Below are 21,527 nucleotides of genomic sequence, written 5' to 3'. Positions count from 1 at the left end.
TGCCCCTGCTCAGAATGAGAGGAAAGGGCTTTTTGTGAAGCAAAAAGAAGCAAGACTGCAAGGAAAGGCTGCTTTCCTCTTTCCTTCCTGACAGCCAGCCTGCCTGCTTTTCTTGACTCCTGCTTTGCTGCCACCTCCTTTTAAAAATTATTCTTATTTGCAAGGCCACCCAGATCTCGCCTTCAGCCCAGATGGACCCAAGGAGCAGTGAGGAAGCTCAGGACTTGCTCATCCATCTCTGAGGCTAAGTGTGTGTGCCGGTGTCCCCCCTTTCTTCCACCTACATTCTGCCCCAACCTCTCTTTCCAAGATGCTGCAGTAGTTGAGGGTTTCCCCCCTTCCACATGCCCAAATGCATGCACTCCTGCTTGTAGGAGGGGCAGATGTGTTTGTGTGGGTGCATGCACTGATCTGTCTTCTCCACTCTCATTCCCCAAAAGCACGCTGACCAAGTTATCAGTTCTGATGATCACCCCAAGGCCTAAAAGCACTAACTCCCCTCCTTAATCCATCCACTCTTTCGTCTTCACAATCTGGCATCCCCACCATTACCACACTGCTGCTTCTTGATGATGATCATGATTTTTAAAAAGCTCAGCAGGTTGGCTAAGGCTGGGGACTACATACTACAGCTGAAATGTATTTATTTATTTTATTATTATTGCATTTATATCCCACCTTTCCTCCAAGTTGCTCAAGGTGGTGCACATGGCTCCCTCCCCTCCCTTTCCATTTTATCCTTACACCAACCCTGTGATATAGGTCAGACTGTGAGACTGTGTCTGGCCCAAGGTTTTGAGCTTACAAAGGGGGTCCAGTACTCATAAAGGTTGGGAACCACTGCTCTAATTCACATTTAAGACTGATGGCCACATGAGAACTGCCCTTTTATTTTTGAAGAAAGTTGCTTTATGCAGCTTCATTAGAGATAGAATATGATAAAGAGTGGTGTTTATTTTAAACAAAATAAACCCATTTTATTAAGAAAGTACACCTGGATAGGAAAGCCTAATCATCTACACTAGCTGAATTTAAAAGGGAGAGATAGAATTGTGGGAAGAAGAAGGAGTGATGATAGTTCTGAGAATATCAATCTAACCAATCAGAGGCATGCTTAAACATGAGGTAAGTAACAAGGACAGAATCCAAGCAGGGGCCCTTTCAGCTGTCTAACTGTATCTGTTGCCCCTAATGGTCAATAAATTTAGAGCACGGTGAGACAATGCATTGATTGAAGTGAAACTTCCAACAATTTTCTCTGTGTAGTATCTCCTTTTTACTGAATTTGCAAAGAGAAAGCTCAATGTGAATTGACCTGTACGTGCATAAAACCTACTACAATTGGTAGCTATTTTCATGAGGATGGAAGACATTAAAACTTACGTGCTGCTAAAGTTTCAGAGATTACTTATGTAGGTTCATTTGTTTGTCCTCTGGTTGACAAGGGCGGGGGGTTGTCTACACAATCCTACACATAGGAAGAATTGTGGGAAAATTAAGTGGCAGCTCACTGGCTCTTAATGTGGAATGTATTTTCTGGAAAAAAAACTTTTTTAAGATCGCCAGCATGACCTGGGTAAAAATACAAATTATGTAAATAATGTGTTTTATAGAGAATAAAGTAAAGAATATTAAATAAAGTTAACTATTAAATAATTAAATTGAGTATAGATAATACTATATCTTGGGCCTTTATTTAGTACAATGGTTATGTAATTAATTATATCAGTTATCTGTTACAGGTGAAAATGAAAAGGCTGAAATTCAATCTGTTTCTACATATTTAAGCTGCCATAAAAGGACATGCATGAAATTTCAAGCTGGTTATTGTCAGAAACCTTTGAGAGAGAGAAAATCTCCCTGTTATGATAAAACTGGTGTGTATATCAAAATCCAAATGCTGTCACCACATATGTTATTGAAGCCAGTACTGGTTCCTACTTGCTTTGCATTTGTTTTGTCTGTTGGTGATTCCCCCCCCCCCATGATCTATCAAATGAGAAATAAAATTATATGTACTCTAGTTAGAATAAAACATTTAAGCAAAGTAATTTATGTATATGTTAAGAGGAATGTAAGTTGAGTGGTTAACATGTATAATAACTGGCCGTTGTGAAATTCACCAGGCCTCGTGAATAATATGCATATTATTCTTCCAAGGCCTATAAGAGATTATGTATATTGACCAAGAAATATGTGCAATTCCCTCTTAATGGAAGGTTAATGTGCACATGAGGCCTGGTGAATGTGCACAATGACTGGATATTATGCACAATAACTGATCAACTTGCATTCCCCTTAACATATATATTATGTAATTCACTGGAAATGCCTGTAAAAAGTTGCTATACTATTTAATATACTTATATGCTACTTTTTTCTATTGCACACTGACCACATAGTGGTTCTAATACACCAAGTAAAACAATGTGTACTAGAATTAATAAAATATAGTTAAAATAATCATTTAAATGATAATAAAATGGTCAATACTACAGTACAGAACAAACCTGAGAGCAACCTAAACAAAATCTTCAAATGCTTGGGAAAACAAGTTTTTACCAGGCAAACAAATTGTATCAGTATTGTGGCCATCTGTGCCTCCAAGGGCAGGGAATTCCATAGCTTGGGCAATACTGCAGAGATGGCTCTTTCCCGTGTTACCACAGAGTGAGCTATAGCTGCTGGTGGGACAACCAAATCTGTTTCCAGATATCTAGACTGAGGGAAATATCAAATTGCTGGTGAAGTTTTCCAAGGTCAGTTTTGGGTAAGACCTTGGTTTACATCTTATTCCTTCCCTCTTCATTTTCCTGGCATGCATTCCAGGGTGCAAAGCCTGGGGGACCATATAAGAAAACTGCTCTGTTGGGATGCCTGGTGTCCTGCTAATTAGTGTGACAGGGAGGTGGGAGAGAGAGGGGTGGGACAAGGTTCCCTCCCTCTTCACCTTGCAACTGCTGCTTCTACCATTGGCAGGAAAGGAATAGTGGGATGGTATTTTGAGAGGTGGCAGGAGGTTGTGGGGATGAGGGATGGTGAGGATGGAAGGTTATTTTTCAGAATCTTGAGTTGGCTTAGAAAAATTATCTGGATTCTTCTATTTCTCCCCCAGAAAAAATCAATATTTAATATTGAATTCAATATTAGTATTAATATTGGTATTGGCATTTCCAATTGGCATCCACAATGAAAAGAAACAACCAGCGTGTGGCGTGTTGTTTAAGTGGGGTAACACAATTTTATTTTTATTATTACTAGCCAAACCTTGTGGGCATATCAGTGAGAAACATCATCTTCAAATGCTAGCCACAGTGAATATTAACTTTAACCTAGAAGTTCTATTGTAGTATTTGGTGAAGCTCAGATATCAGGTTGGCAAAAGATTGCTATAGGAAAAGTTTCATCCACAGCTGAATAATGGGCTAATTGTGATTCCAAAACTAGATATTTTCAATACTTTGACTGTGATGATGTACATATTCTTAGAAGGGGCTGTCATGCTCAGAATTAGGGATGGGCGAATGGGCTAATACTGGTTTCAGTTTATCGTTTTTCCAATCAGGACTCCACAATTCCACATCAGTTTGCAATTATTTTTTTTAAAAAAAATCTCATGAAAATTCATCAGCAGTTAAGTGTGCATTACTTCTAATATGCACATTTTTGTATATACTTTTGCCTAATATGCACATTTTTGCAAAGCAATTTCCCTAATATACTATTACTACTTATTATTATTACTATTATTATTATTTATAAAATATGCCACCCTGGGCTCCTACTGGGAGAAAGAGTGGGATATAAATCTAATAAATAAATAAATACATATTCCACCCTTCGTCCCAAAAGGAGACCAACATGACATAAATATAATGCATTTTTGTATGTTATTTTCACTAATTTTGCATGTATATGCACACTTTACCCTAGTACATGCATTTTTGTATACATTTCTTGGGTGAAGAACAGCATTGCAAAATTTGGACAAGTGTGGATTTCAAATAATTGCTGTGTTTCAGTTGGTACATTGTTTCTAAAAGTGCTAATTTTGTAAGTTCACCTTTAAATGCAGCTGAATGTAATTTCTTCCCATCCCTACTCAAAGTAGACCCATTGAAATATGTTAGTCATGCCCATTGATTTCAGTGGGTCTACTCTGAGTATGACTTAGTTGGATTCAACTCTTTGTGTGCATACCCTGATATTTAGACATATTTGTGATTTAAAGCCTATACTGTAAACCATTATACTGTGTTCTTATATTGACACAACTTAACATGTGGTCATAGTTTATCACTTTGTTATACAGCCACAAAAGTGGCTGCATACTATAGCCATCATGGATTTTTCACATTCCGCAATGTTAAATTGAAAATATTCCCTATGCCATTCTAATGCTTCCCATAAGTTTATTTCAAAACAAAACCTTACAAAACTTCTTATAGTCCTGAACTCAGAAACGCTTGCTTAACAACCCTGTAAATTTTCATGGCGATACATGAAACAGAGAGAATCGAGAGTTCAAAGTGTAAAATGAGAGAGAGAAAAACCAGACCCCTTTTGGACTTTTTTCTGTGTCATAATTCTCATAATATGTTGAAATTAATTAAAAATCAACCATGTTCACAGAGTACCTGTAATCCAATTACTAACCTTGCCCCATACTCTGACTTTCATCTTCTGCAGTTTAAAAGTAAAAAAAATAAATAAAGCCTAACTGATTTTTAATTAATTTAAGAAATGTAGCATTGAAGTCAATGATAAGGCCGGGCATTCTCAGTAAGAACCAACTGTCCGTGTTCTAAAAGCCAGACTCACAGCTGCTTGGCTTGGCTAATCAGGAGGCCACACTTACACCAGACCTTTATTTCACTTTAGACAGTCATGATGCCCCCCAAAGAATCCTGGGAAGTGTAGTTTGTGAAGGGTGCTGAGAGGAGACTCCTATTCCCGACAGAGCTCCAGTGGCCAGAGTGGTGTAACAGTCAGCCACTCTGATTGAAGGTCTGTGAGAGGAACAGGGCATTTCCTAGCAACTCTCAGCACCTTTCACTAACTACACTTCCCAGGATTCTTTGGGGTAAGCCATGATTGTCTAAAGCAACCTTTCCCAACCAGTGTGCCTCCAGATGTTGTTGGACCACAACTCCCATCTTTCCTGACCATTGGCAATGCTGGCTGAGGCTGATGGGAGTTGTGGTCCAACAACATCTGGAGGCACACTGGTTGGGAAAGGCTGGTCTAAAGTGAAATAAAAGTCTGATGTGGATGTGGCCAGTGATAGCTTTGATTTAAAGTGGGTGGGAGACTACATGTGCCTGCTGTAGAATAAAAAGGTGGGGGAAATGCTGAAAAAGAATGATACTGTTCACAATGTTTTTGTTTTGGAAAGGAGCTTCCCTTCTGCCCAGTGCCTACCCAAAGATACCTGACCTCCTCTCTGAGATACTGTACTGCCTTAAAAATTTGTAAAAATGCAAACACAATTTGGGTTGGTCTTTCACAGTCCAATCCACTGTAGCTTGGAAGAATTTGGTAATGTGCCTCTGAGCATATGGTGAGCATTGGCAACACCTGCAGTCAGCCCAAATAACAGAAACAAGACATGTACCATGCTGATCTTGTTTTAGCAGGGAGGAAGCAACATTATTAAGACAGTTGATGTAGTTCAGATGGTCACTTTAAATATGTCTGATTTACTTTGCAATTTTAGTGAAGTTTCCTTTTTTTTTTCCAATTAATTTTTATTCAAATTTTCAAAACCAAAACAATACAAAAAGAAAAAAACACAAATCAATAACTAATACAATAAAAAAAGAAGAGAAAAAAAAATAGAAATATTGACTTCCAATTTGTCATAGTTCAGCTATAAATCTATAATATATAACAAACCTATCTCTTAATAGATTATAAAATCACCTTCCTCCAGCGGTTATCTTAATTGGTTTCAAATCTCATTAACATCATATCATTTTAATCTTCCACAAAAAGTCAAAGAGAAGTTTCCAATCCTTGAGATATATGTCAATCAATTCTTTTTTTTTCTAAATAAACATGTCAATTAATCCAACTCATCAAGTCTACTAAGTCCAGTAATTTCAAATCGCTCTTCCGTCTTTATCCGTATTAGGTCCATCTTCCATCTCCACGCATCCAAAAATCTTGCTGTCATAGTCATATAATAAAAGTCTGATAGGGACTTCCGGGAAGGGTGACTTAGCCTGTGCCTGCTTTTGAGACGGGCTCCTGCCTCAAAAGAAGCTTATTCAGATATATCAGTCAGTTTTTTCTTTTTTTTTTGACTGATTAAACTTCTCCCGGGTAGGGAGAAACGAAGAGATTAACCTCAAAGCCTATTTTTGTTGGGACGACCAGATCTCATTAATTTATGGGACGAGGTCCAGCCGACGAAGGTGGGACGGATTTTCAACAGCAAGCTCTATCTGTTAAAGCGAACGTTCATCTTATCTTCTAAGAGAGAACGCACTAACAGGCAAGCACCCTTCTTTCTATATTTTTCTTTTACTTGACTTAAATTGTTGCTGTTTAAAAGAGATTTGCCAGATTGATCAGTTTTTGACATCTCACTGGGGAGCCATAACTTCTCTCTGCTACGCACTAATTAATAGCTTATCTCTGTTTTTGTTGCAAAAAGCTGTCCTGGATTTGCATTCTAAAGATATACACAGAAGAGGGATTTCTATTCCAGATTTTTATTTTGAAAAATATTATACTGTTTTGAGACTACTCTCTTTTTGGTCTATTTTATTTTGACGAATCTGTTTCTTGACGATTGCCATTAATTGTTTCGATCCTGGGAACTGCATTTTGTTTACTTAACTATTGGAGAGATAAGGCTGTCTGCTCTGTTTATACTGTGATGTCACCAAGTTTGGAGTATTAACCCAATTGTTGCTGAAATAAGAAGTGGTTTTCCTATATTTTTCTTTTAAAATGGCAATTAAGAAAGTGGCTGAAAATCTGGAAATAACTATGTTTCAGAAAATAATGGATGAGATTGAGATAACGAAAATTGAATTGAGTAAAATGAAGCAGGAGATTAAAGATATAAGGGTCCCTGTGAGAGAGGTGACCCTGGAAGGGGTCCCTGTGAGAGAGGAGACCCCGGAGATTGGAACAGGGGTCCCTGTGAGAGAGGAGACCCTGGAGACTGGAATAGGGGTCCCTGTGAGAGAGGAGATCCCGGAGATTGGAACCAACGTGGAACAGGAACAAGATTTGGAGTCTATGGACTTTAGAAATAAAATCTATTGTTTGGAACTCAATGTTATCTCTGAAGAAATGAATGAAGATTCTAGAGATAAAGTTATCAATGGCATGGATAATCTTCTGGACTGGAATGATGTGATGGAGCCCAATATAGAGAAAATCTATGGAATTAACTGCAGCCATGTGACAATGGAAAAACTTTTAAGAGATGACCCAGTGTATTTTGAAAAAAAGAACAGAGATATGATTTTACAGCAGTATTTCAGCAACCTATTCAGAATGGATGGCAAGAAAATATTTGGGATAGAGGTAATTCCCATCAGACTCTTACTATATGACTATGGCTTTGACAGCAAGATTATTATGGAATACTGATAATGGAAGATTGGATATTGAAATTACTGGACTTAACAAGACTACTGAAGATGGAAGATGGAAAATGGAACTAATAGAGATAATAGAACAATGGCTACTGAAATTATTGAACCTAACAGATTCTGATGTGATGGATTAATTGAAATGTTTATTTTGACTATGGTTATGACAATAAGATTATCATAATTAGTAATGAGATGGATTAATCGATATGCTTATCTGGAAAAAAAAATTGATAGATATATTTCTTAAAGAATTGAAACCTCTCTTTGACTTTTTGTGGAAAGAATAAAGTAATGTTTATGAGATTTGATGATTAAGTAAGATAACTACTGGAGGAAAGTGATTTTATAATATGACTTAAGAGACAGGATTGTTATATATTATAGACTTATAACTGATTTGATCTTTGACAAATGGGAAGTCAATATTTTACTCTTTATTTTTTATTTTTGTTTTTTTTTTCTTTTTTTCTTTTTGTTTAACTATTTTTGATTTTATTTTTTGTCTTTGAATGTTTTATGATTTTGTCTTGTATGTTTTATGAAAATCTGAATAAAAATTATTGAAAAAAAAAAAATAAAAGTCTGATAGGAATTTCCTCCATCACAGATATTTTCTTGCCATCAAATCCGAACGTATCACTGAAGTATTGCTGCAAAGCCGCATCTCTGTTCCTCTTTTCCACATGATACACTAGTACATCTCTTGAAGATTTTTCCATTGACACAAAACAGGGATTAATTCTGTTAACTTTCTCCATTTCAAGTTTCATCAAATCCTTCCAGTCCAGGAATTTTTTTGAACCGATAATATCTTTATCTCCAATCTCTTCAATTCCTTCAGGGACAGCGCTGAGTTCCAAACTGTAATATTTGTCTCCAGGATCCGTCAGAGCCAGGAAATCCAAATCTTTTTTCATGTCCATATTTAATCCAATCTCCAAAGTTTGAACCTTGCCTTTAATTTCTCTTTCATCTTTTTTTGTTTTCCAGATCTATCTTTATTCTCCTTTCTCATAGAATCCTGAATTTCTTTCAGCTCCTGTCTCATTTCGTGAAATTCAATTTTCCACGCTTGTCTATTATTTCTCAGTTCTTGTTTTATTGACTTAATCTCATTCATTATTTTCTGAAACATGTCTAAAGATAAAGTCCCTTCTTGTACATCCATGATCTTCTTAATTGTCATTCTTAAAGCCAAAGGAACAAAACTCCTTCAATTTTCAATGTCCCAAGCAAAGAGCAGTTTATTTCTTTATCCAGTTACAAAGGAGTTAATCTTTCCAACCAACTGACGTCAAACGCTAGACAGCCCTTATCTCTTATATGCCCAGAAGTGCAAAAACAGCTTTAGTTCGCAGCGTCCAAATAACTAGTAGCAGAGAGAATGAGCAGATTCGTAAAAAAAAAAAAAGTAGATCAGGAAAAATAGTCCCATGCATATATTACACAAAAACCTTATAAATCAAAAAGATTCCAATCAGAAATCCCTCATCCGTTGTAATCTTTAAAATGCTATTTTCCATATCAGCTTTTTGCAATAAAAGAAAGATAGGCTATTTTTATTTTCTTCCCCCTTAGTTCCGTGAGTAAAGAAGGAAAGTCTTAACTCACCTAGGTTATCTTAATTGCTGTTACTTTGACAAATCTCTTTAGCTGTATAGATAAGAAAATGATAAGCATAGACAGGAGGATGCCTGCCTGTTTGTCCGTTGTTCTTTAAAGAAAAAAAAAGGGTCACTTATTCAGCTGAGCTGGCATAGAAATCCTCGCTCCGTCTGAGCAGCTGGAAGCCTTTCTTTCGCAGACAATTCTGACGAATTCCAGACTCCAACTATCACGACAAAGCTATGTGGGAAATCTCACGTTTCTTCCTTATCAAGAAGAAATTATCCCCAGTCAGAAAAGACCCTTCTGACTGAATTAAAAGCTGAAAAAGTTTCATCTAAGACGGGAGCCCGTCTCAGAGCTGCACAGGCGGAGGGATCCTCCTGGGAAAGTCGCAATTTTAGTGAAGTTTCCTATAGGAAATCATTTTCTTTTGCTTCTGTTACTGTGAATATGTGAAGTACAGGAACACTTTGCAACACTAAAAAAACTCCAGAAACAATTGTGGAATAATGGCACTGACTATTCTGCAGAATAGTTTCCACATGAGGAGTGTCTCAGTTTGCACAAGGTAAAACAGTGGGAGGTGAAATACATTCTAGCAAAATTCTAGGTGTGCTCTATATTTTTCATTAACCATGCCCACCTTTCCTTAAGTGGAGTGATTTAAGCATAGCAGGCTGAAAACATGCATCTTGGGCAGGCCAAATTTTCCAGCAGCTAGTTGCTTAAGTTGCAACATATTGTAATCAGTCTGATCATCAAACTGCAGTTTCAGATTCAACTGTTAATGCACCCAAAATAGAAATAGAACGTAACTCCAGTTTGAAACATAAAAGGCTGTCTTCACCATCATATGACGTTGACCAATACAAAGGCTTTGAAATTAATAAAAATAAATTTGACAGATTTTTTGATTAATAATGAGGGAAATATAATTTTCGAGATTAGATTCTCTATAGAAACAGTAGTAACACAGGAAAGAAGCAAAGTAAGAACACCAACAAACATACAAAAATGTAATTCTTCATCTTTGGAGATAGCAGGTGTTGCCACCACTCCCCATATGCTCAGAGGCACATGTTACCAAATGCTTTCAAGCTACACAGGAAGTGAATTGGACTACGAAATACCATCCCAGATTGTGTTTGCATTTTGAGAAATTTGTAGAGCAGTACAATATCTCAGAGAGGAGGTCAGGTCTCCTGCTCCTCTGGTGCATTCACTAGAGCTGCCCAATTTCCCTGCTTTTAAAAGTTTGATAGAAATGTCTATTGGCTATAGGTACTTTCTTAAACTGCAAGGTTGTTTTTACCTATTAGTGAATATTGTCATAGTCTTAGAATGATTTGTGGGTTTTTACACAAGGAAAGAGAGCCAGTGTGATGTAGTGGTTAAGGTGGACTATGACCTGGGAGACCAGGGTTTGAATCCTCACATAGCCATGAAGCTCACTGGGTGACCTTGGGCCAGTCACTGCCTCTCAGCCTCATGAAAACCCTATTCATAGGATCGCCATAAGTCAGAATTTACACAGGGAAAGTCTTTGCTTTATGTTAAACACAATAACAAGAATCTGTTGTTTGGGACATTTATGACATTTATACAAAAATAACATTCACTGTGTCTGTTCTCTTGCAGAACCTGTTAACGATGATATAATATCTCATATTTTGAGACTAAGAGATAAACTTGGATGGCAGACATCAATCCCACGATGTGGATTTGTAGCTAAACCAGCAGATTTAGCTAATTTTCATCAGGTTACTTTACCGGTATTTTGCTTTTCAATTCAAGCCAGTTTATTTCATTTATGTATTTAGGATTCAGTCTGGGACCTGTTGAAGTTAAGACAAATTTCTGTTGGTTTGAATGGTTCTGTATTGTGATTGTGCTACAAAATCCTAGGAAGGAACAGGGAAGTGATGCCTGGCTTCTGGGTTTCATTGGGCCAACTGGAACTCAGCTAGGGATTGGCATGGAGGGAAAGTACCTCTAGCTAGTATTTGGTCAATGGATAACTTTGGTACTTTATGCCTTTATATTTTTTACTGCACTTTCGTGCTTGGATGGTATATTAAAATATTTTATTTTGCCTTCTGCATTTGATTCTTAAATTTCTGCCCTTGAGTCAATTCTGACAACCAAAGAAATGGTAGAGATATATTTGGTTTCACATCCTATGGTGGTCACATTTGGAATATTGTGTACAGTTCTAGTTGCCTCACCTCAAAAAGGATATTGTAGAGCTGGAAAAGGTTCAGAAAGTGCATCCAAAATGATCAAGGGGATAGAGCGACTGCCCTATGAGGAAAGGTTGCAGCATTTGGGGCTTTTTAATTTAGAGAAAAGGTGAGTCAGACGTGACTTGATAGAAGTGTATAAAATTATGCATTACATGGAGAAAGTGGATAGAGAAAAGTGTTTTCTCATAAACACTAGAACTCATGGAGATTCAGTGAAGCTGAATGTTCAGGTCAGACAGAAGAAAGTTCTTCACACAGTACGTAGTTAAACTATGGAATTCTCTCCCATAAGAGGCAGTGATGACCACCAATTTGAGCCCATTATTCTGTGTCTTGCACTGTGGTATGATCAAAAAGAGATCCTGGCCCTCTTGTGTGGGAACCTTTCAAGTACTTGAAGAGTGCTATCATATCTCCCCTCTTCTCAAGGCTAAACATGCCCAGTTCTTTCAGTCTCTGTTTCTAGTCCCATGATCATCCTTGTTGTCCTACTCTGAACCTGTTTCAGTTTGTCTGCATCCTTTTTCAAGTGCAGCATCCAGAACTGGACGCAGTGCTCAAGATGAGGCCTAACTGTTGCCAAATAGAGGGGGACCAATAATTCCTGTGATTTGGAAACTAAACTTTTGTTAATGCAGCCTAAAATAGCATTTGCCTTTTTTGCAGCCCCATCACAGTGTTCACTCATGTTCAGCTTTTGATAAGAACAATCCCAAGATCCTTTTGGCATGTAGTACTGCTGAGCCAAGTACCCGCATCTTACAACTGTGTGTTTGGTTTCATTTTCCTAGGTGTCGAACTTTGCACTTATCCCTGTTAAATTTCATTCTGTTGTTTTCAGCCCAATGGTCCAGCCTATCAAGATCACAGTGAATTTTGTTTCTGCCTTTCAGGGTATTCACTATCCCTCCCCATTTTGTATCATCTGCAGATTTGATATGCATTCCCTGCACCTCCTCATCCAAGTCATTAATAAAAATGTTGAAGAGCACTTGGCTCAGGACTGAGCCCCGTGGTACGCTGCTTGTTACCTCCCCCCAGTTGGAGAAGAAACCCTTGATAAGCACTGTTTGAGTATGATTCTGTAGCTAACTGAATCCACCTGATAGTTGTTCAATTCAGCCCAATGCTAATCAGAATATCATGGGGCAGTTTGTCAAAAGCTTTGCAAAAGTAGAGATATATTATGTCCACAGCATTCCTACAGTCTATGAGGGAGGTTACCCAATCAAAACACGAGATAAGATTAGTCTGGCAGGATTTGTTCTTGATAAATCCGTGTTGGCTTCTAGTAATCACTGCATTGTTTTCAAGGTGCTTACAGACCAGGGATGGGGTTCGCTTCATGGTGCCAATCTGCATGCAGATTGATAGTCCGTCATTTCTTTACCTGTCCATCCCTTTTTGTTTCCTCTTTCTCTGGCACTTGCCGATTCAATTGGCTGTCCTCATTTTTCAGTGATTTGATCCGCAGGAGGTTTTTTCCCGGGGGTTGCGAAAATTATGTTATTATTTTCATAGATACTTACGTAAATGACAGCATTCCATGTAGTTTTCTGGTGGTGGGGAAAACATTGCGTAATTTTTAGGTAGCTGCTGTGAATGAATGATCCCAGTGTTCCATGTGTTTTTTTTTGGCATAATTTTTAGGTTGCTTATGTGAATGAATTGATCACAGCATTCCATGTGGTGTTTTTTCCGATTTTTATCAGTGAGGCAGATAATCGAGTCTGTCTTGCCTCAGGCTTACTCTCTTTTGGATATGGCCTGTGCTAGTTTGGAAGCACTGATATCTCATAGAGGAGAGGACAATACACCCACCCCTTCCCCGGGGTGAATGATTGATTGTTACTTGCACTGAACTGAGTAGTTGTGGGCAGCACAGTGTGTATGTGTATTGTTCATAATAATCTGTATTTTACAAAAGAAAGAGGGTGTCCTGAAGAACCCTTTGGGAGACGAGATAGCAATAATCCAATAATAACTGTTTTTTCGTAATATATTATGGACAAATGGAAATCCTGTGGCTGACACAACATATTAATTATGAAGAAATTACGTAAAATAGGGGGAGGATTTTTAAAAAATATTATTGCCGATTGCAGTCACAGCTGCAAAAACCATGCCGATTACAGCCGCGACCCACCACAAGACATCGGTGCTGCTCTGAAGGAATAGCGAACTAGCAAATTCATTCGAGATCTGGTACCAGCTTTCTGGAATGAGAAATACCAGATGTCTAAGCTGGATTTAGAAAGGGAAGAGGTACCAAAGATCATATCTCAAACATACGTTGAATAATGGAATTATCAGAAGAAAATCACCCTGTGCTTTATAGATTACAGCAAACCCTTTGATTGTGTAGATCATGAAAAACTATGGAATGCTTTAAAAGAAATGGGGGTGCCACAGCATCTGATTGTCCTGATGCACAACCTATATTCTGGGCAAGAGTCTACTGTAAGGACAGAATATGGAGAAACCAATTGGTTCCTAATCGGAAAGGGTGTGAGACAGGAGTGTATTTTATCACCCTATTTGTTTAATCTATATGCAGAACATATCATATGGAAAGTGGGATTGGAACAAGATGGAGGTGTGAAAATTGGAGGAAGAAATAATAATTTAAGATATGCAGACGATACCATACTACTAGCAGAAACCAGCAATTATTTGAAATGAATGCTGATGAAAGTTAAAGAGGAAAGCACAAAAGCAGGACTACAGCTGAATGTCAAGAAGACTAAAGTAATGACAACAGAAGATTTACGTAACCTTAAAAGTTGACAATGAGCACATTGAACTTGTCAAGCATTATCAATACCTTGGCACAGTCATTAACCAAAATGGAGACAATAGTCAAGAAATTAGAAGGCTGGGACTGGGGAGGGCAGCTATGAGAGAACTTGAAAAGGTCCTCAAATGCAAAGATGCATCACTGAACACTAAAGTCAGGATAATTCAGACCATAGTATTCCCGATCTCTATGTATGGATGTGAAAGTTGGGCAGTGAAAAAAGCAGGTAAGAGAAAAATCAGCTCATTTGAAATGTGGTATTGGAGGAGAGCTTTGCACATCTCATGGACTGCGAAAAAGACAAATAATTGGGTGTTAGAACAAATTAAACCAGAACTATCACTAGAAGCTAAAATGATGAAACTGAGGATATCATACTTTGGACACATAATGAGACATGATTCACTGTAAAAGACAATAATGCTGGGAAAAACAGTAGAAAAAGGAGGAAGACCAAACAAGAGATGGATTGATTCCATAAAGGAAGCCACAGACCTGAACTTACAAGATCTGAACAGGGTGGTCTATAACAGATGCTTTTGGAGGTCGCTGATTCATAGAGTTGCCATAAGTTGTAATTGACGGGAATGTACGTAACAACAACAACAGCACCCAGGAATGTTTGCAGGGGAAGAGGCAGTCTTTCAGATATTTGGGACCTGGCCCAGCAATCAAAACCCCTTTGTGCTGGGCAGGGTGAGTTGCATTGGATTCCCCTGCCCAGTCTTGCTGGCTTGAATCTACCTTCTGTTGGCATGGAGGTCACCTTCTGCCCAAGGGCTGGTGAAAGTTCCACTATGAGAAGTCCGAAAATGGGACATTCTGGGGCGGGGGGGGGGTCTGAGCCAGCCCAGGTTATCTTTGATCCTAAGCCAGTCTTGCTCCCCTTGCAAAATTGTAATCTTCCTCCTGCCTTGGCCACCATATAAAGCAGGGTTGCAAATGCAGTGGCAGCCCCACTGTTGCACTTATTCATTAGCATTTCTAAGCAGTGTACATAAAAATAAACCATTCAGAGAACAAAATAACAATTTTCATCTTAAAACCAAAAATTACTTGAAAATGCCTGCTGTAATAAGAAAGTCTTTGTAATGTGCCTGAAGTTCAGCAAGGAGGGTGTGTGTCTAATTTCAGTTGGGAGGGAGTTCCACAGGCTTGGGCCCACAACACTGAATGCACAACTTCTGATAGTTATGATCTGTGCATCTGAGCCATGGAGGTTACCAAAAGAAACATCCCCAAAGATCGATGAGGCAGGGATATAAGGCACCAGGTGGTCCTTAAAACATCCTGGACCCAAGTTGTTAATTAATACAAGAACCTTGGTCTGGTAACATATTGTAATCCAGTGCAAATTTTTAAGTGCTGGAGTCTTGGCAGTAGTTCATCCTCAACAACATTCTAGCATTTTGCACCAGCTGAAGCTTGTAGACCAGGCACAAGAATAGCCTCACACAAAATGCATTGCAATTATCAAGTCTTGAAGTTATGAATGCATGAATAATCACAACCAGGTTGTTGCTATCCAAAAATCACCATAGTTGGCACACCAGCCATAGAAGGTGTTCCCAGCCACTGACGCTACCTGAGCCTCAAATGCAGAGATGGATCCATGAGCACACCCAAACTATGTACCTGTTCTTTCAGAGGGAGAGTATCTCTACCCGTAATAAGCAAATGACCAATTTCCCCCCAGACACAGGAACCACCCACCTACAGTGTTTCCATTTTCCAGGGTTCAAGCTCAGTTTATTAGACCTCATCCTTTCTACAGCCGCATCCAGACAACATTCTAGATGATACTCAGCTTGCATTACTCAGATGTGACAGGAAATAGAGCTGCTTATCATCAGCATGCTGATCACACTCTGCCTCCAAATTCCTAATGTCCACTCCCAAGAGCTTCATATATATGCTAAACAGGACTGGCGATAAGGTTCTGCTCTGCAGCACACCATAGCACAAGTGTCATCGGGCCGAGACACAATCTCCCAATGCTATTTTCCAGACACAGCCCTGTAGGAATGAAAGCACTGTAAGGACTCCCAACACCCATCCTACAGAGCTGGTCCAGGAGATATTATGGTCAATGGTATCAAAAGTCACAGACAGATCAAGAAGCAGGAGCACAGACTCATTCCTGTTCCCCTCTTGACACAGGTAATCCATCAGGGACCAAAGCTGATTCAGTCCCAAAATTGTGTCTGAACCAAGACTGAAACTGATCCAGTCTACAGAAACTGCAACTCCATGGGGCTGTCAGACACATGTTGTTAAGCATATCCTTGACCTGTTCTTTGCCATAGAGCAGATTGGTGCTATTCTGTTGATTGAGAAGTTCATTGTCAGCCTGTTGTCAGACACTGAATATAAATATAAACAATATAAAAACTTGATAGTTATAACTGAAACTTGGTGGGATGAGTCCCATGACTGGAATACAGCAATTGAAGGATATAACTTGTTCAAAAAGTACAGAAGGAATAAAAAGGGAGGTGGAGTCGCGGAAGATGACCTTGGTAGTTCCACCGAGAGTATCTGGATTAAAATTAATGGGGCAAGTAATAAAAGGAATGTGGTGCTTGGGGTCTATTACCGACCACCCAATCAATTGAATTGAATTGAATTGAAACTTTATTTTTACCCCGCCCTTTTTCCAAACTGGAACTCAGGGCGGCTTACAAATAAAACTACATGTAGTTAAAAACATAGAAAAACATACAATTAAAATACAATTAAACTATGCACAACCTTAAAACCGTAAAAGGCACTTAAAAATCTAAAAACAATTTAAAATAATACAGATAATAATATAAAACAAGCCTTGTAAAGCCCAATCCTGAACACCTTCTATCCCAAAAGCCTGTCGGAATAAAAAAGTCTTTACTTGCCGACGAAAGGATGGCAAGGAGGGGACCATTCGTGCCTCCCTAGGAAGGGAGTTCCAGAACCTAGGAGCAGCCACCGAGAAGGCCCTATCTTGCGTCCCGACCAATCGCACTTGCGAGGGTGTTGGGACTGAGAGAAGGGCCTCTCCTGAAGATCTCAGGGCCCTGGCAGGCTCGTATAGGGAGATACGGTCTGACAGATTGCCTGGACCTGGGCCGCATAGGGCTTTAAAGGTCAAAACCAGCACTTTGAATTGTGACCGGAAACAAACTGGCAGCCAGTGGAGCTGTTGTAACAAGGGAGTTGTATGGTCCCTGTAACCAGCCCCTGTTAATACTCTGGCTGCAGCTCTTTGTACCAGTTTAAGTTTCTGAACAGTCTTCAAAGGCAGCCCCACATAGAGTGCGTTACAGTAGTCTAAATGGGATGTAACTAAGGCATGCATCACCATAGTCAAATCAGGCATTTCCAGGAACGGGCGCAGCTGGCACACTAGTCTTAACTGGGCAAAGGCACTCCTGGCCACGGCCAAGACCTGGGCCTCCAAGTTCAGAGCAGAGTCCAGGAGCACACCCAAACTGCGAACCTGTGTCTTCAGGGGGAGTGTAACCCCATCGAGCACAGGCTGAATCCCTATTCCCTGATCTGCCCTTCGACTGACCAGGAGCACCTCTGTCTTGTCTGGATTTAGTTTCAATTTGTTCGCCCTCATCCAGTCCATCACTGATGCCAGGCACTGGTTCAGGACCAGGACAGCTTCCTTGGCTTTAGGTGGAAAGGAGAGATGGAGTTGGGTGTCATCCGGATACTGATGGCACCGAACCCCAAACCCCCGGACAACCTCTCCCAGCGGTTTCATATAGATGTTAAATAACATGGGGGACAAAACTGAACCCTGAGGGACCCCATAGGTCAACGACCAAGGAGTCGAACAGGAGAAGATTAACTTTTGAAAAGCAAATTGCCAATGTTTCGAGGAGGCATGATGTAGTAGTAATGGGGGATTTCAATTATCCTGATATCTGTTGGGAGACAAATTCTGCCAAACACAGCCCCTCCAAGAAATTTCTGAGTTGTGTTGGAGATATCTTTCTCCTACAGAAAGTGGAGGAAGCAACCAGAGGATCAGCTATCTTGGACTTGATTCTAACCAATAGAGATGATTTGGTGGATGAAGTGGCAGTTATGGGAACTCTAGGGGAAAGTGACCACACCATACTTGAATTCTTGATTTTAACAGAAGCAAAAGCTGAGAGTAGCCATACGAGCACCCTGGACTTCAGGACAACTGATTTTAATAAACTCAGAACAATTGTAAGTACAGTTCCATGGCAAGCCACCCTAATGAGAAAAGGAGTCCAAGACGGGGGAGTTTCTAAAAAAGGAAATTCTAAAAGTGCAATGGCAAGCAATTCCAACAAGGAAAAAAGGGGGAAACAACAGAAGAAGCCAATGTGGCTTCACAAAAAGCTTAGAGATGACCTGAAAACGAAAAAGGACACACACAGGAAGTGGACAGAAGGCCAGGCCACAAAGGAAGAGTATAGGCAGGTATCAAGGAATTGCAGGTATGGTGTCAGGAAGGCTAAAGGTGAGAATGAGCTGAGGTTAGCAAGGGATGCTAAAAGCAACAAAAAAGCTTTCTTCAGGTATGTCCATAGTAAAAGACAGAGAAAAGAAACAGTGGCACAGCTACTCAATGAGGATGGCAAAATGATGACAAAGAAAAGGCAGAAGTGCTCAATTCCTACTTTGGCTCAGTCTTCTCCCAAAAAAGGATCTGTGACCCGGGAAACATGAAGAAGAAGGGGCAGGTTTGGAGCTTGAGATTGATGGACAAATGGTCAAGGAACACCTAATCACTTTGAACGAGTTCAAATCGGCAGGGCCCAATAAACTGCGTCCTAGGGTATTGAAGGAACTGGCTGAAGAACTCTCAGAACCGCTGTCTATTATCTTTGCGAAATCATGGAGGACTGGTGAAGTGCCGGATGACTGGAGGAGAGCTAATGTTGTCCCTATCTTCAAAAAAGGGAAAAGGGAGGAACCGGGGAACTACAGACCAGTCAGCCTAACATCAATCCCTGGAAAAACTCTGGAGCAGATTATGCAGCAGTCAATCTGTAAGCACCTTGAAAACAATGCAGTGATTACTAGGAGCCAACGTGGATTTATGAAGAACAAATCCTGCCAAACTAATATCTCATTTTTTGACCGGGTAACCTCCCTTGTAGACTGTGGAAATGCTGTGGACATAATATACCTCGACTTCAGCAAAGCTTTTGACAAAGTGCCCCATGATATTCTGATTAGCAAGCTAGCTAAATGTGGGCTGGATGGAACAACTATGAGATGGATCCACAGTTGGCTCCAGAATCGTATTCAAAGAGTGCTTATGAATGGTTCCTTCTCAAACTGGGCAGAAGTAACAAGTGGGGTACCACAGGGCTTGGTCCTGGGCCCCGTGCTGTTTAACATTTTTATTAATGACTTGGATGAGGAGGTACAGAGCATGCTTATCAAATTTGCAGATGATACAAAATTGAGAGGCATAGCTAATACCGTGGAAGACAGAAACAAAATTCAAAGGGACCTTGATAGGCTGGAGCATTGGGCTGAAAACAACAGAATGAAATTCAACAGAGATAAATGCAAAGTTCTACACTTAGGAAAAAGAAATCAAATGCACAGTTATAAGATGGGGAATACTTGGCTCAGCAATACAACATGTGAGAAGGATCTTGGAATTGTCATTGATCACAAGCTGAATATGAGCCAACAGTGTGATTTGGCTGCAAAAAAGGCAAATGCTATATTAGGCTTCATTAACAGAAGTATAGTTTCCAAATCGCGTGAAGTATTAGTTCCTCTCTATTCAGCACTGGTTAGGCCTCATCTTGAATACTGTGTCCAGTTCTGGTCTCTGCACTTCAAGAAGGATGCGGACAAACTGGAACAGGTTCAGTGGAGGGCAACAAGGATGATCAGGGGACTGGAAACCAAATCCTATGAGGAGAGACTGAAAGAACTGGGCATGTTTAGCCTGGAGAAGAGAAGACTGAGGGGAGATATGATAGCACTCTTCAAGGACATGAAAGGTTGTCACACAGAGGAGGGCTGGGATCTCTTCTCGATCGTCCCAGAGTGCAGGACACGGAATAATGGGCTCAAGTTGCAGGAAGCCAGATTTCGACTGGACATCAGGAAAAACTTCCTAACTGTTACACCCATACAACAATGGAATCAATTACCTAGAGAGGTAGTGGGCTCTCCAACACTGGAGGCATTCAAGAGGCAGCTGGACAGCCATCTGTCGGGAATGCTTTGATTTGGATTCCTGCATTAAGCAGGGGGTTGGACTTGATGGCCTTGTAGGCCCATTCCAACTCTGCTATTCTATGATTCTATGAAAAGCAATCCATTCTTTACAGCAAGTTTTCAAGTAATTACTCTCTTTTTAGGAGTTCCCAGTCTGAGTTCTGTATCCAAACCACTTACTTAGTCCTCATTCTTGGTAGTGCCCAAGATAGTGGATTCCCCACATGTTTAAACCAGATGACAGAGTTAGTACTGGAGCTCCTTTGTCCTGCCTTTTGCCACTATAGCACAGCTGTCCTCAAACACACAGATTTTTCCCTTGCTCCCCCAAACAGTTGCACACACACAAAATCTAACAGGCATAGTATAGTAATGCAAAACTTATCAGCATAATTCCTAAAAAAACTCATTAAACAGTTCATATGCCCACAAGCATGCAAAAAGCACAAACCAACAGCATTTCAAAATGCAATACCTTCAGTAAGAATTTCTTCAGCAAATCAGTACACAGTCCCGTAAACATGATTCCAACCCCCAAACCATGCAATTGCCTACAGGCCCCTTTGTCTTGCTGCTTCATGGAGTTCCCAGTCCAAACTGCTGCCTGCTGCTGCCTGCAGGGTCTTGGGACACATCTCCAGGAACACATTTTCTCATCAACACATAGCAGACTGTAGTCATCTTCGTCTCACTTGCTGCTCTGGGAAAAAACTTTAAGCTAGTCCATCTCATTTCCTGCCCCAAACTCCAAAGCAAAGTCATGCCACAAGTCTTTATCTGGGGACATCTTCTTCAGGACCAGCTGGCCTAGCCCTGCCAGGTTGGCAGAAAGAAATTCTCCTCTCTGTTCTCCCTCACCATCTCCAGAGTAAATCCTAGGCCCATACAGAGGCATGTAGCCCTCCAAGTGTCACTTGCCCTTCAAACTTACAGGACCCTGGGTACCCCTCACTGCTGGAGCTTGCTCAGGGGCTACACCCATCATAGGAGCTGGATTCCACCATATAAGGCCATTATGCAAGGGGCAACGTTCCAAAGTCCAACAATTGTGAACTCAAA

The 21,527-nt window shown here is 40.0% G+C and overlaps 1 protein-coding gene across 1 annotated transcript in view; it reads left to right on the top strand.

Moving 5' to 3' along the window:
• Window positions 1–1,120: 1,120 nt before the first annotated feature.
• DNAH14 (dynein axonemal heavy chain 14) overlaps window positions 1,121–21,527 on the top strand; it is a 472,613-nt gene continuing 452,206 nt past the window's right edge. The window contains exons 1-3 of the mRNA XM_061626120.1: window positions 1,121–1,125; window positions 1,789–1,877; window positions 10,860–10,993. Of these exons, the coding sequence (XP_061482104.1) occupies window positions 1,121–1,125; window positions 1,789–1,877; window positions 10,860–10,993 (228 nt within the window). The remainder of the gene's footprint in view (window positions 1,126–1,788; window positions 1,878–10,859; window positions 10,994–21,527) is intronic.

This window comes from Rhineura floridana, chromosome 4 (genome assembly GCF_030035675.1).
Source record: "Rhineura floridana isolate rRhiFlo1 chromosome 4, rRhiFlo1.hap2, whole genome shotgun sequence".
NCBI lineage: Eukaryota > Metazoa > Chordata > Lepidosauria > Squamata > Rhineuridae > Rhineura > Rhineura floridana.
Note: the sequence above shows the minus strand (reverse complement) of the source record. Positions and strands in the feature narration are given on the sequence as shown.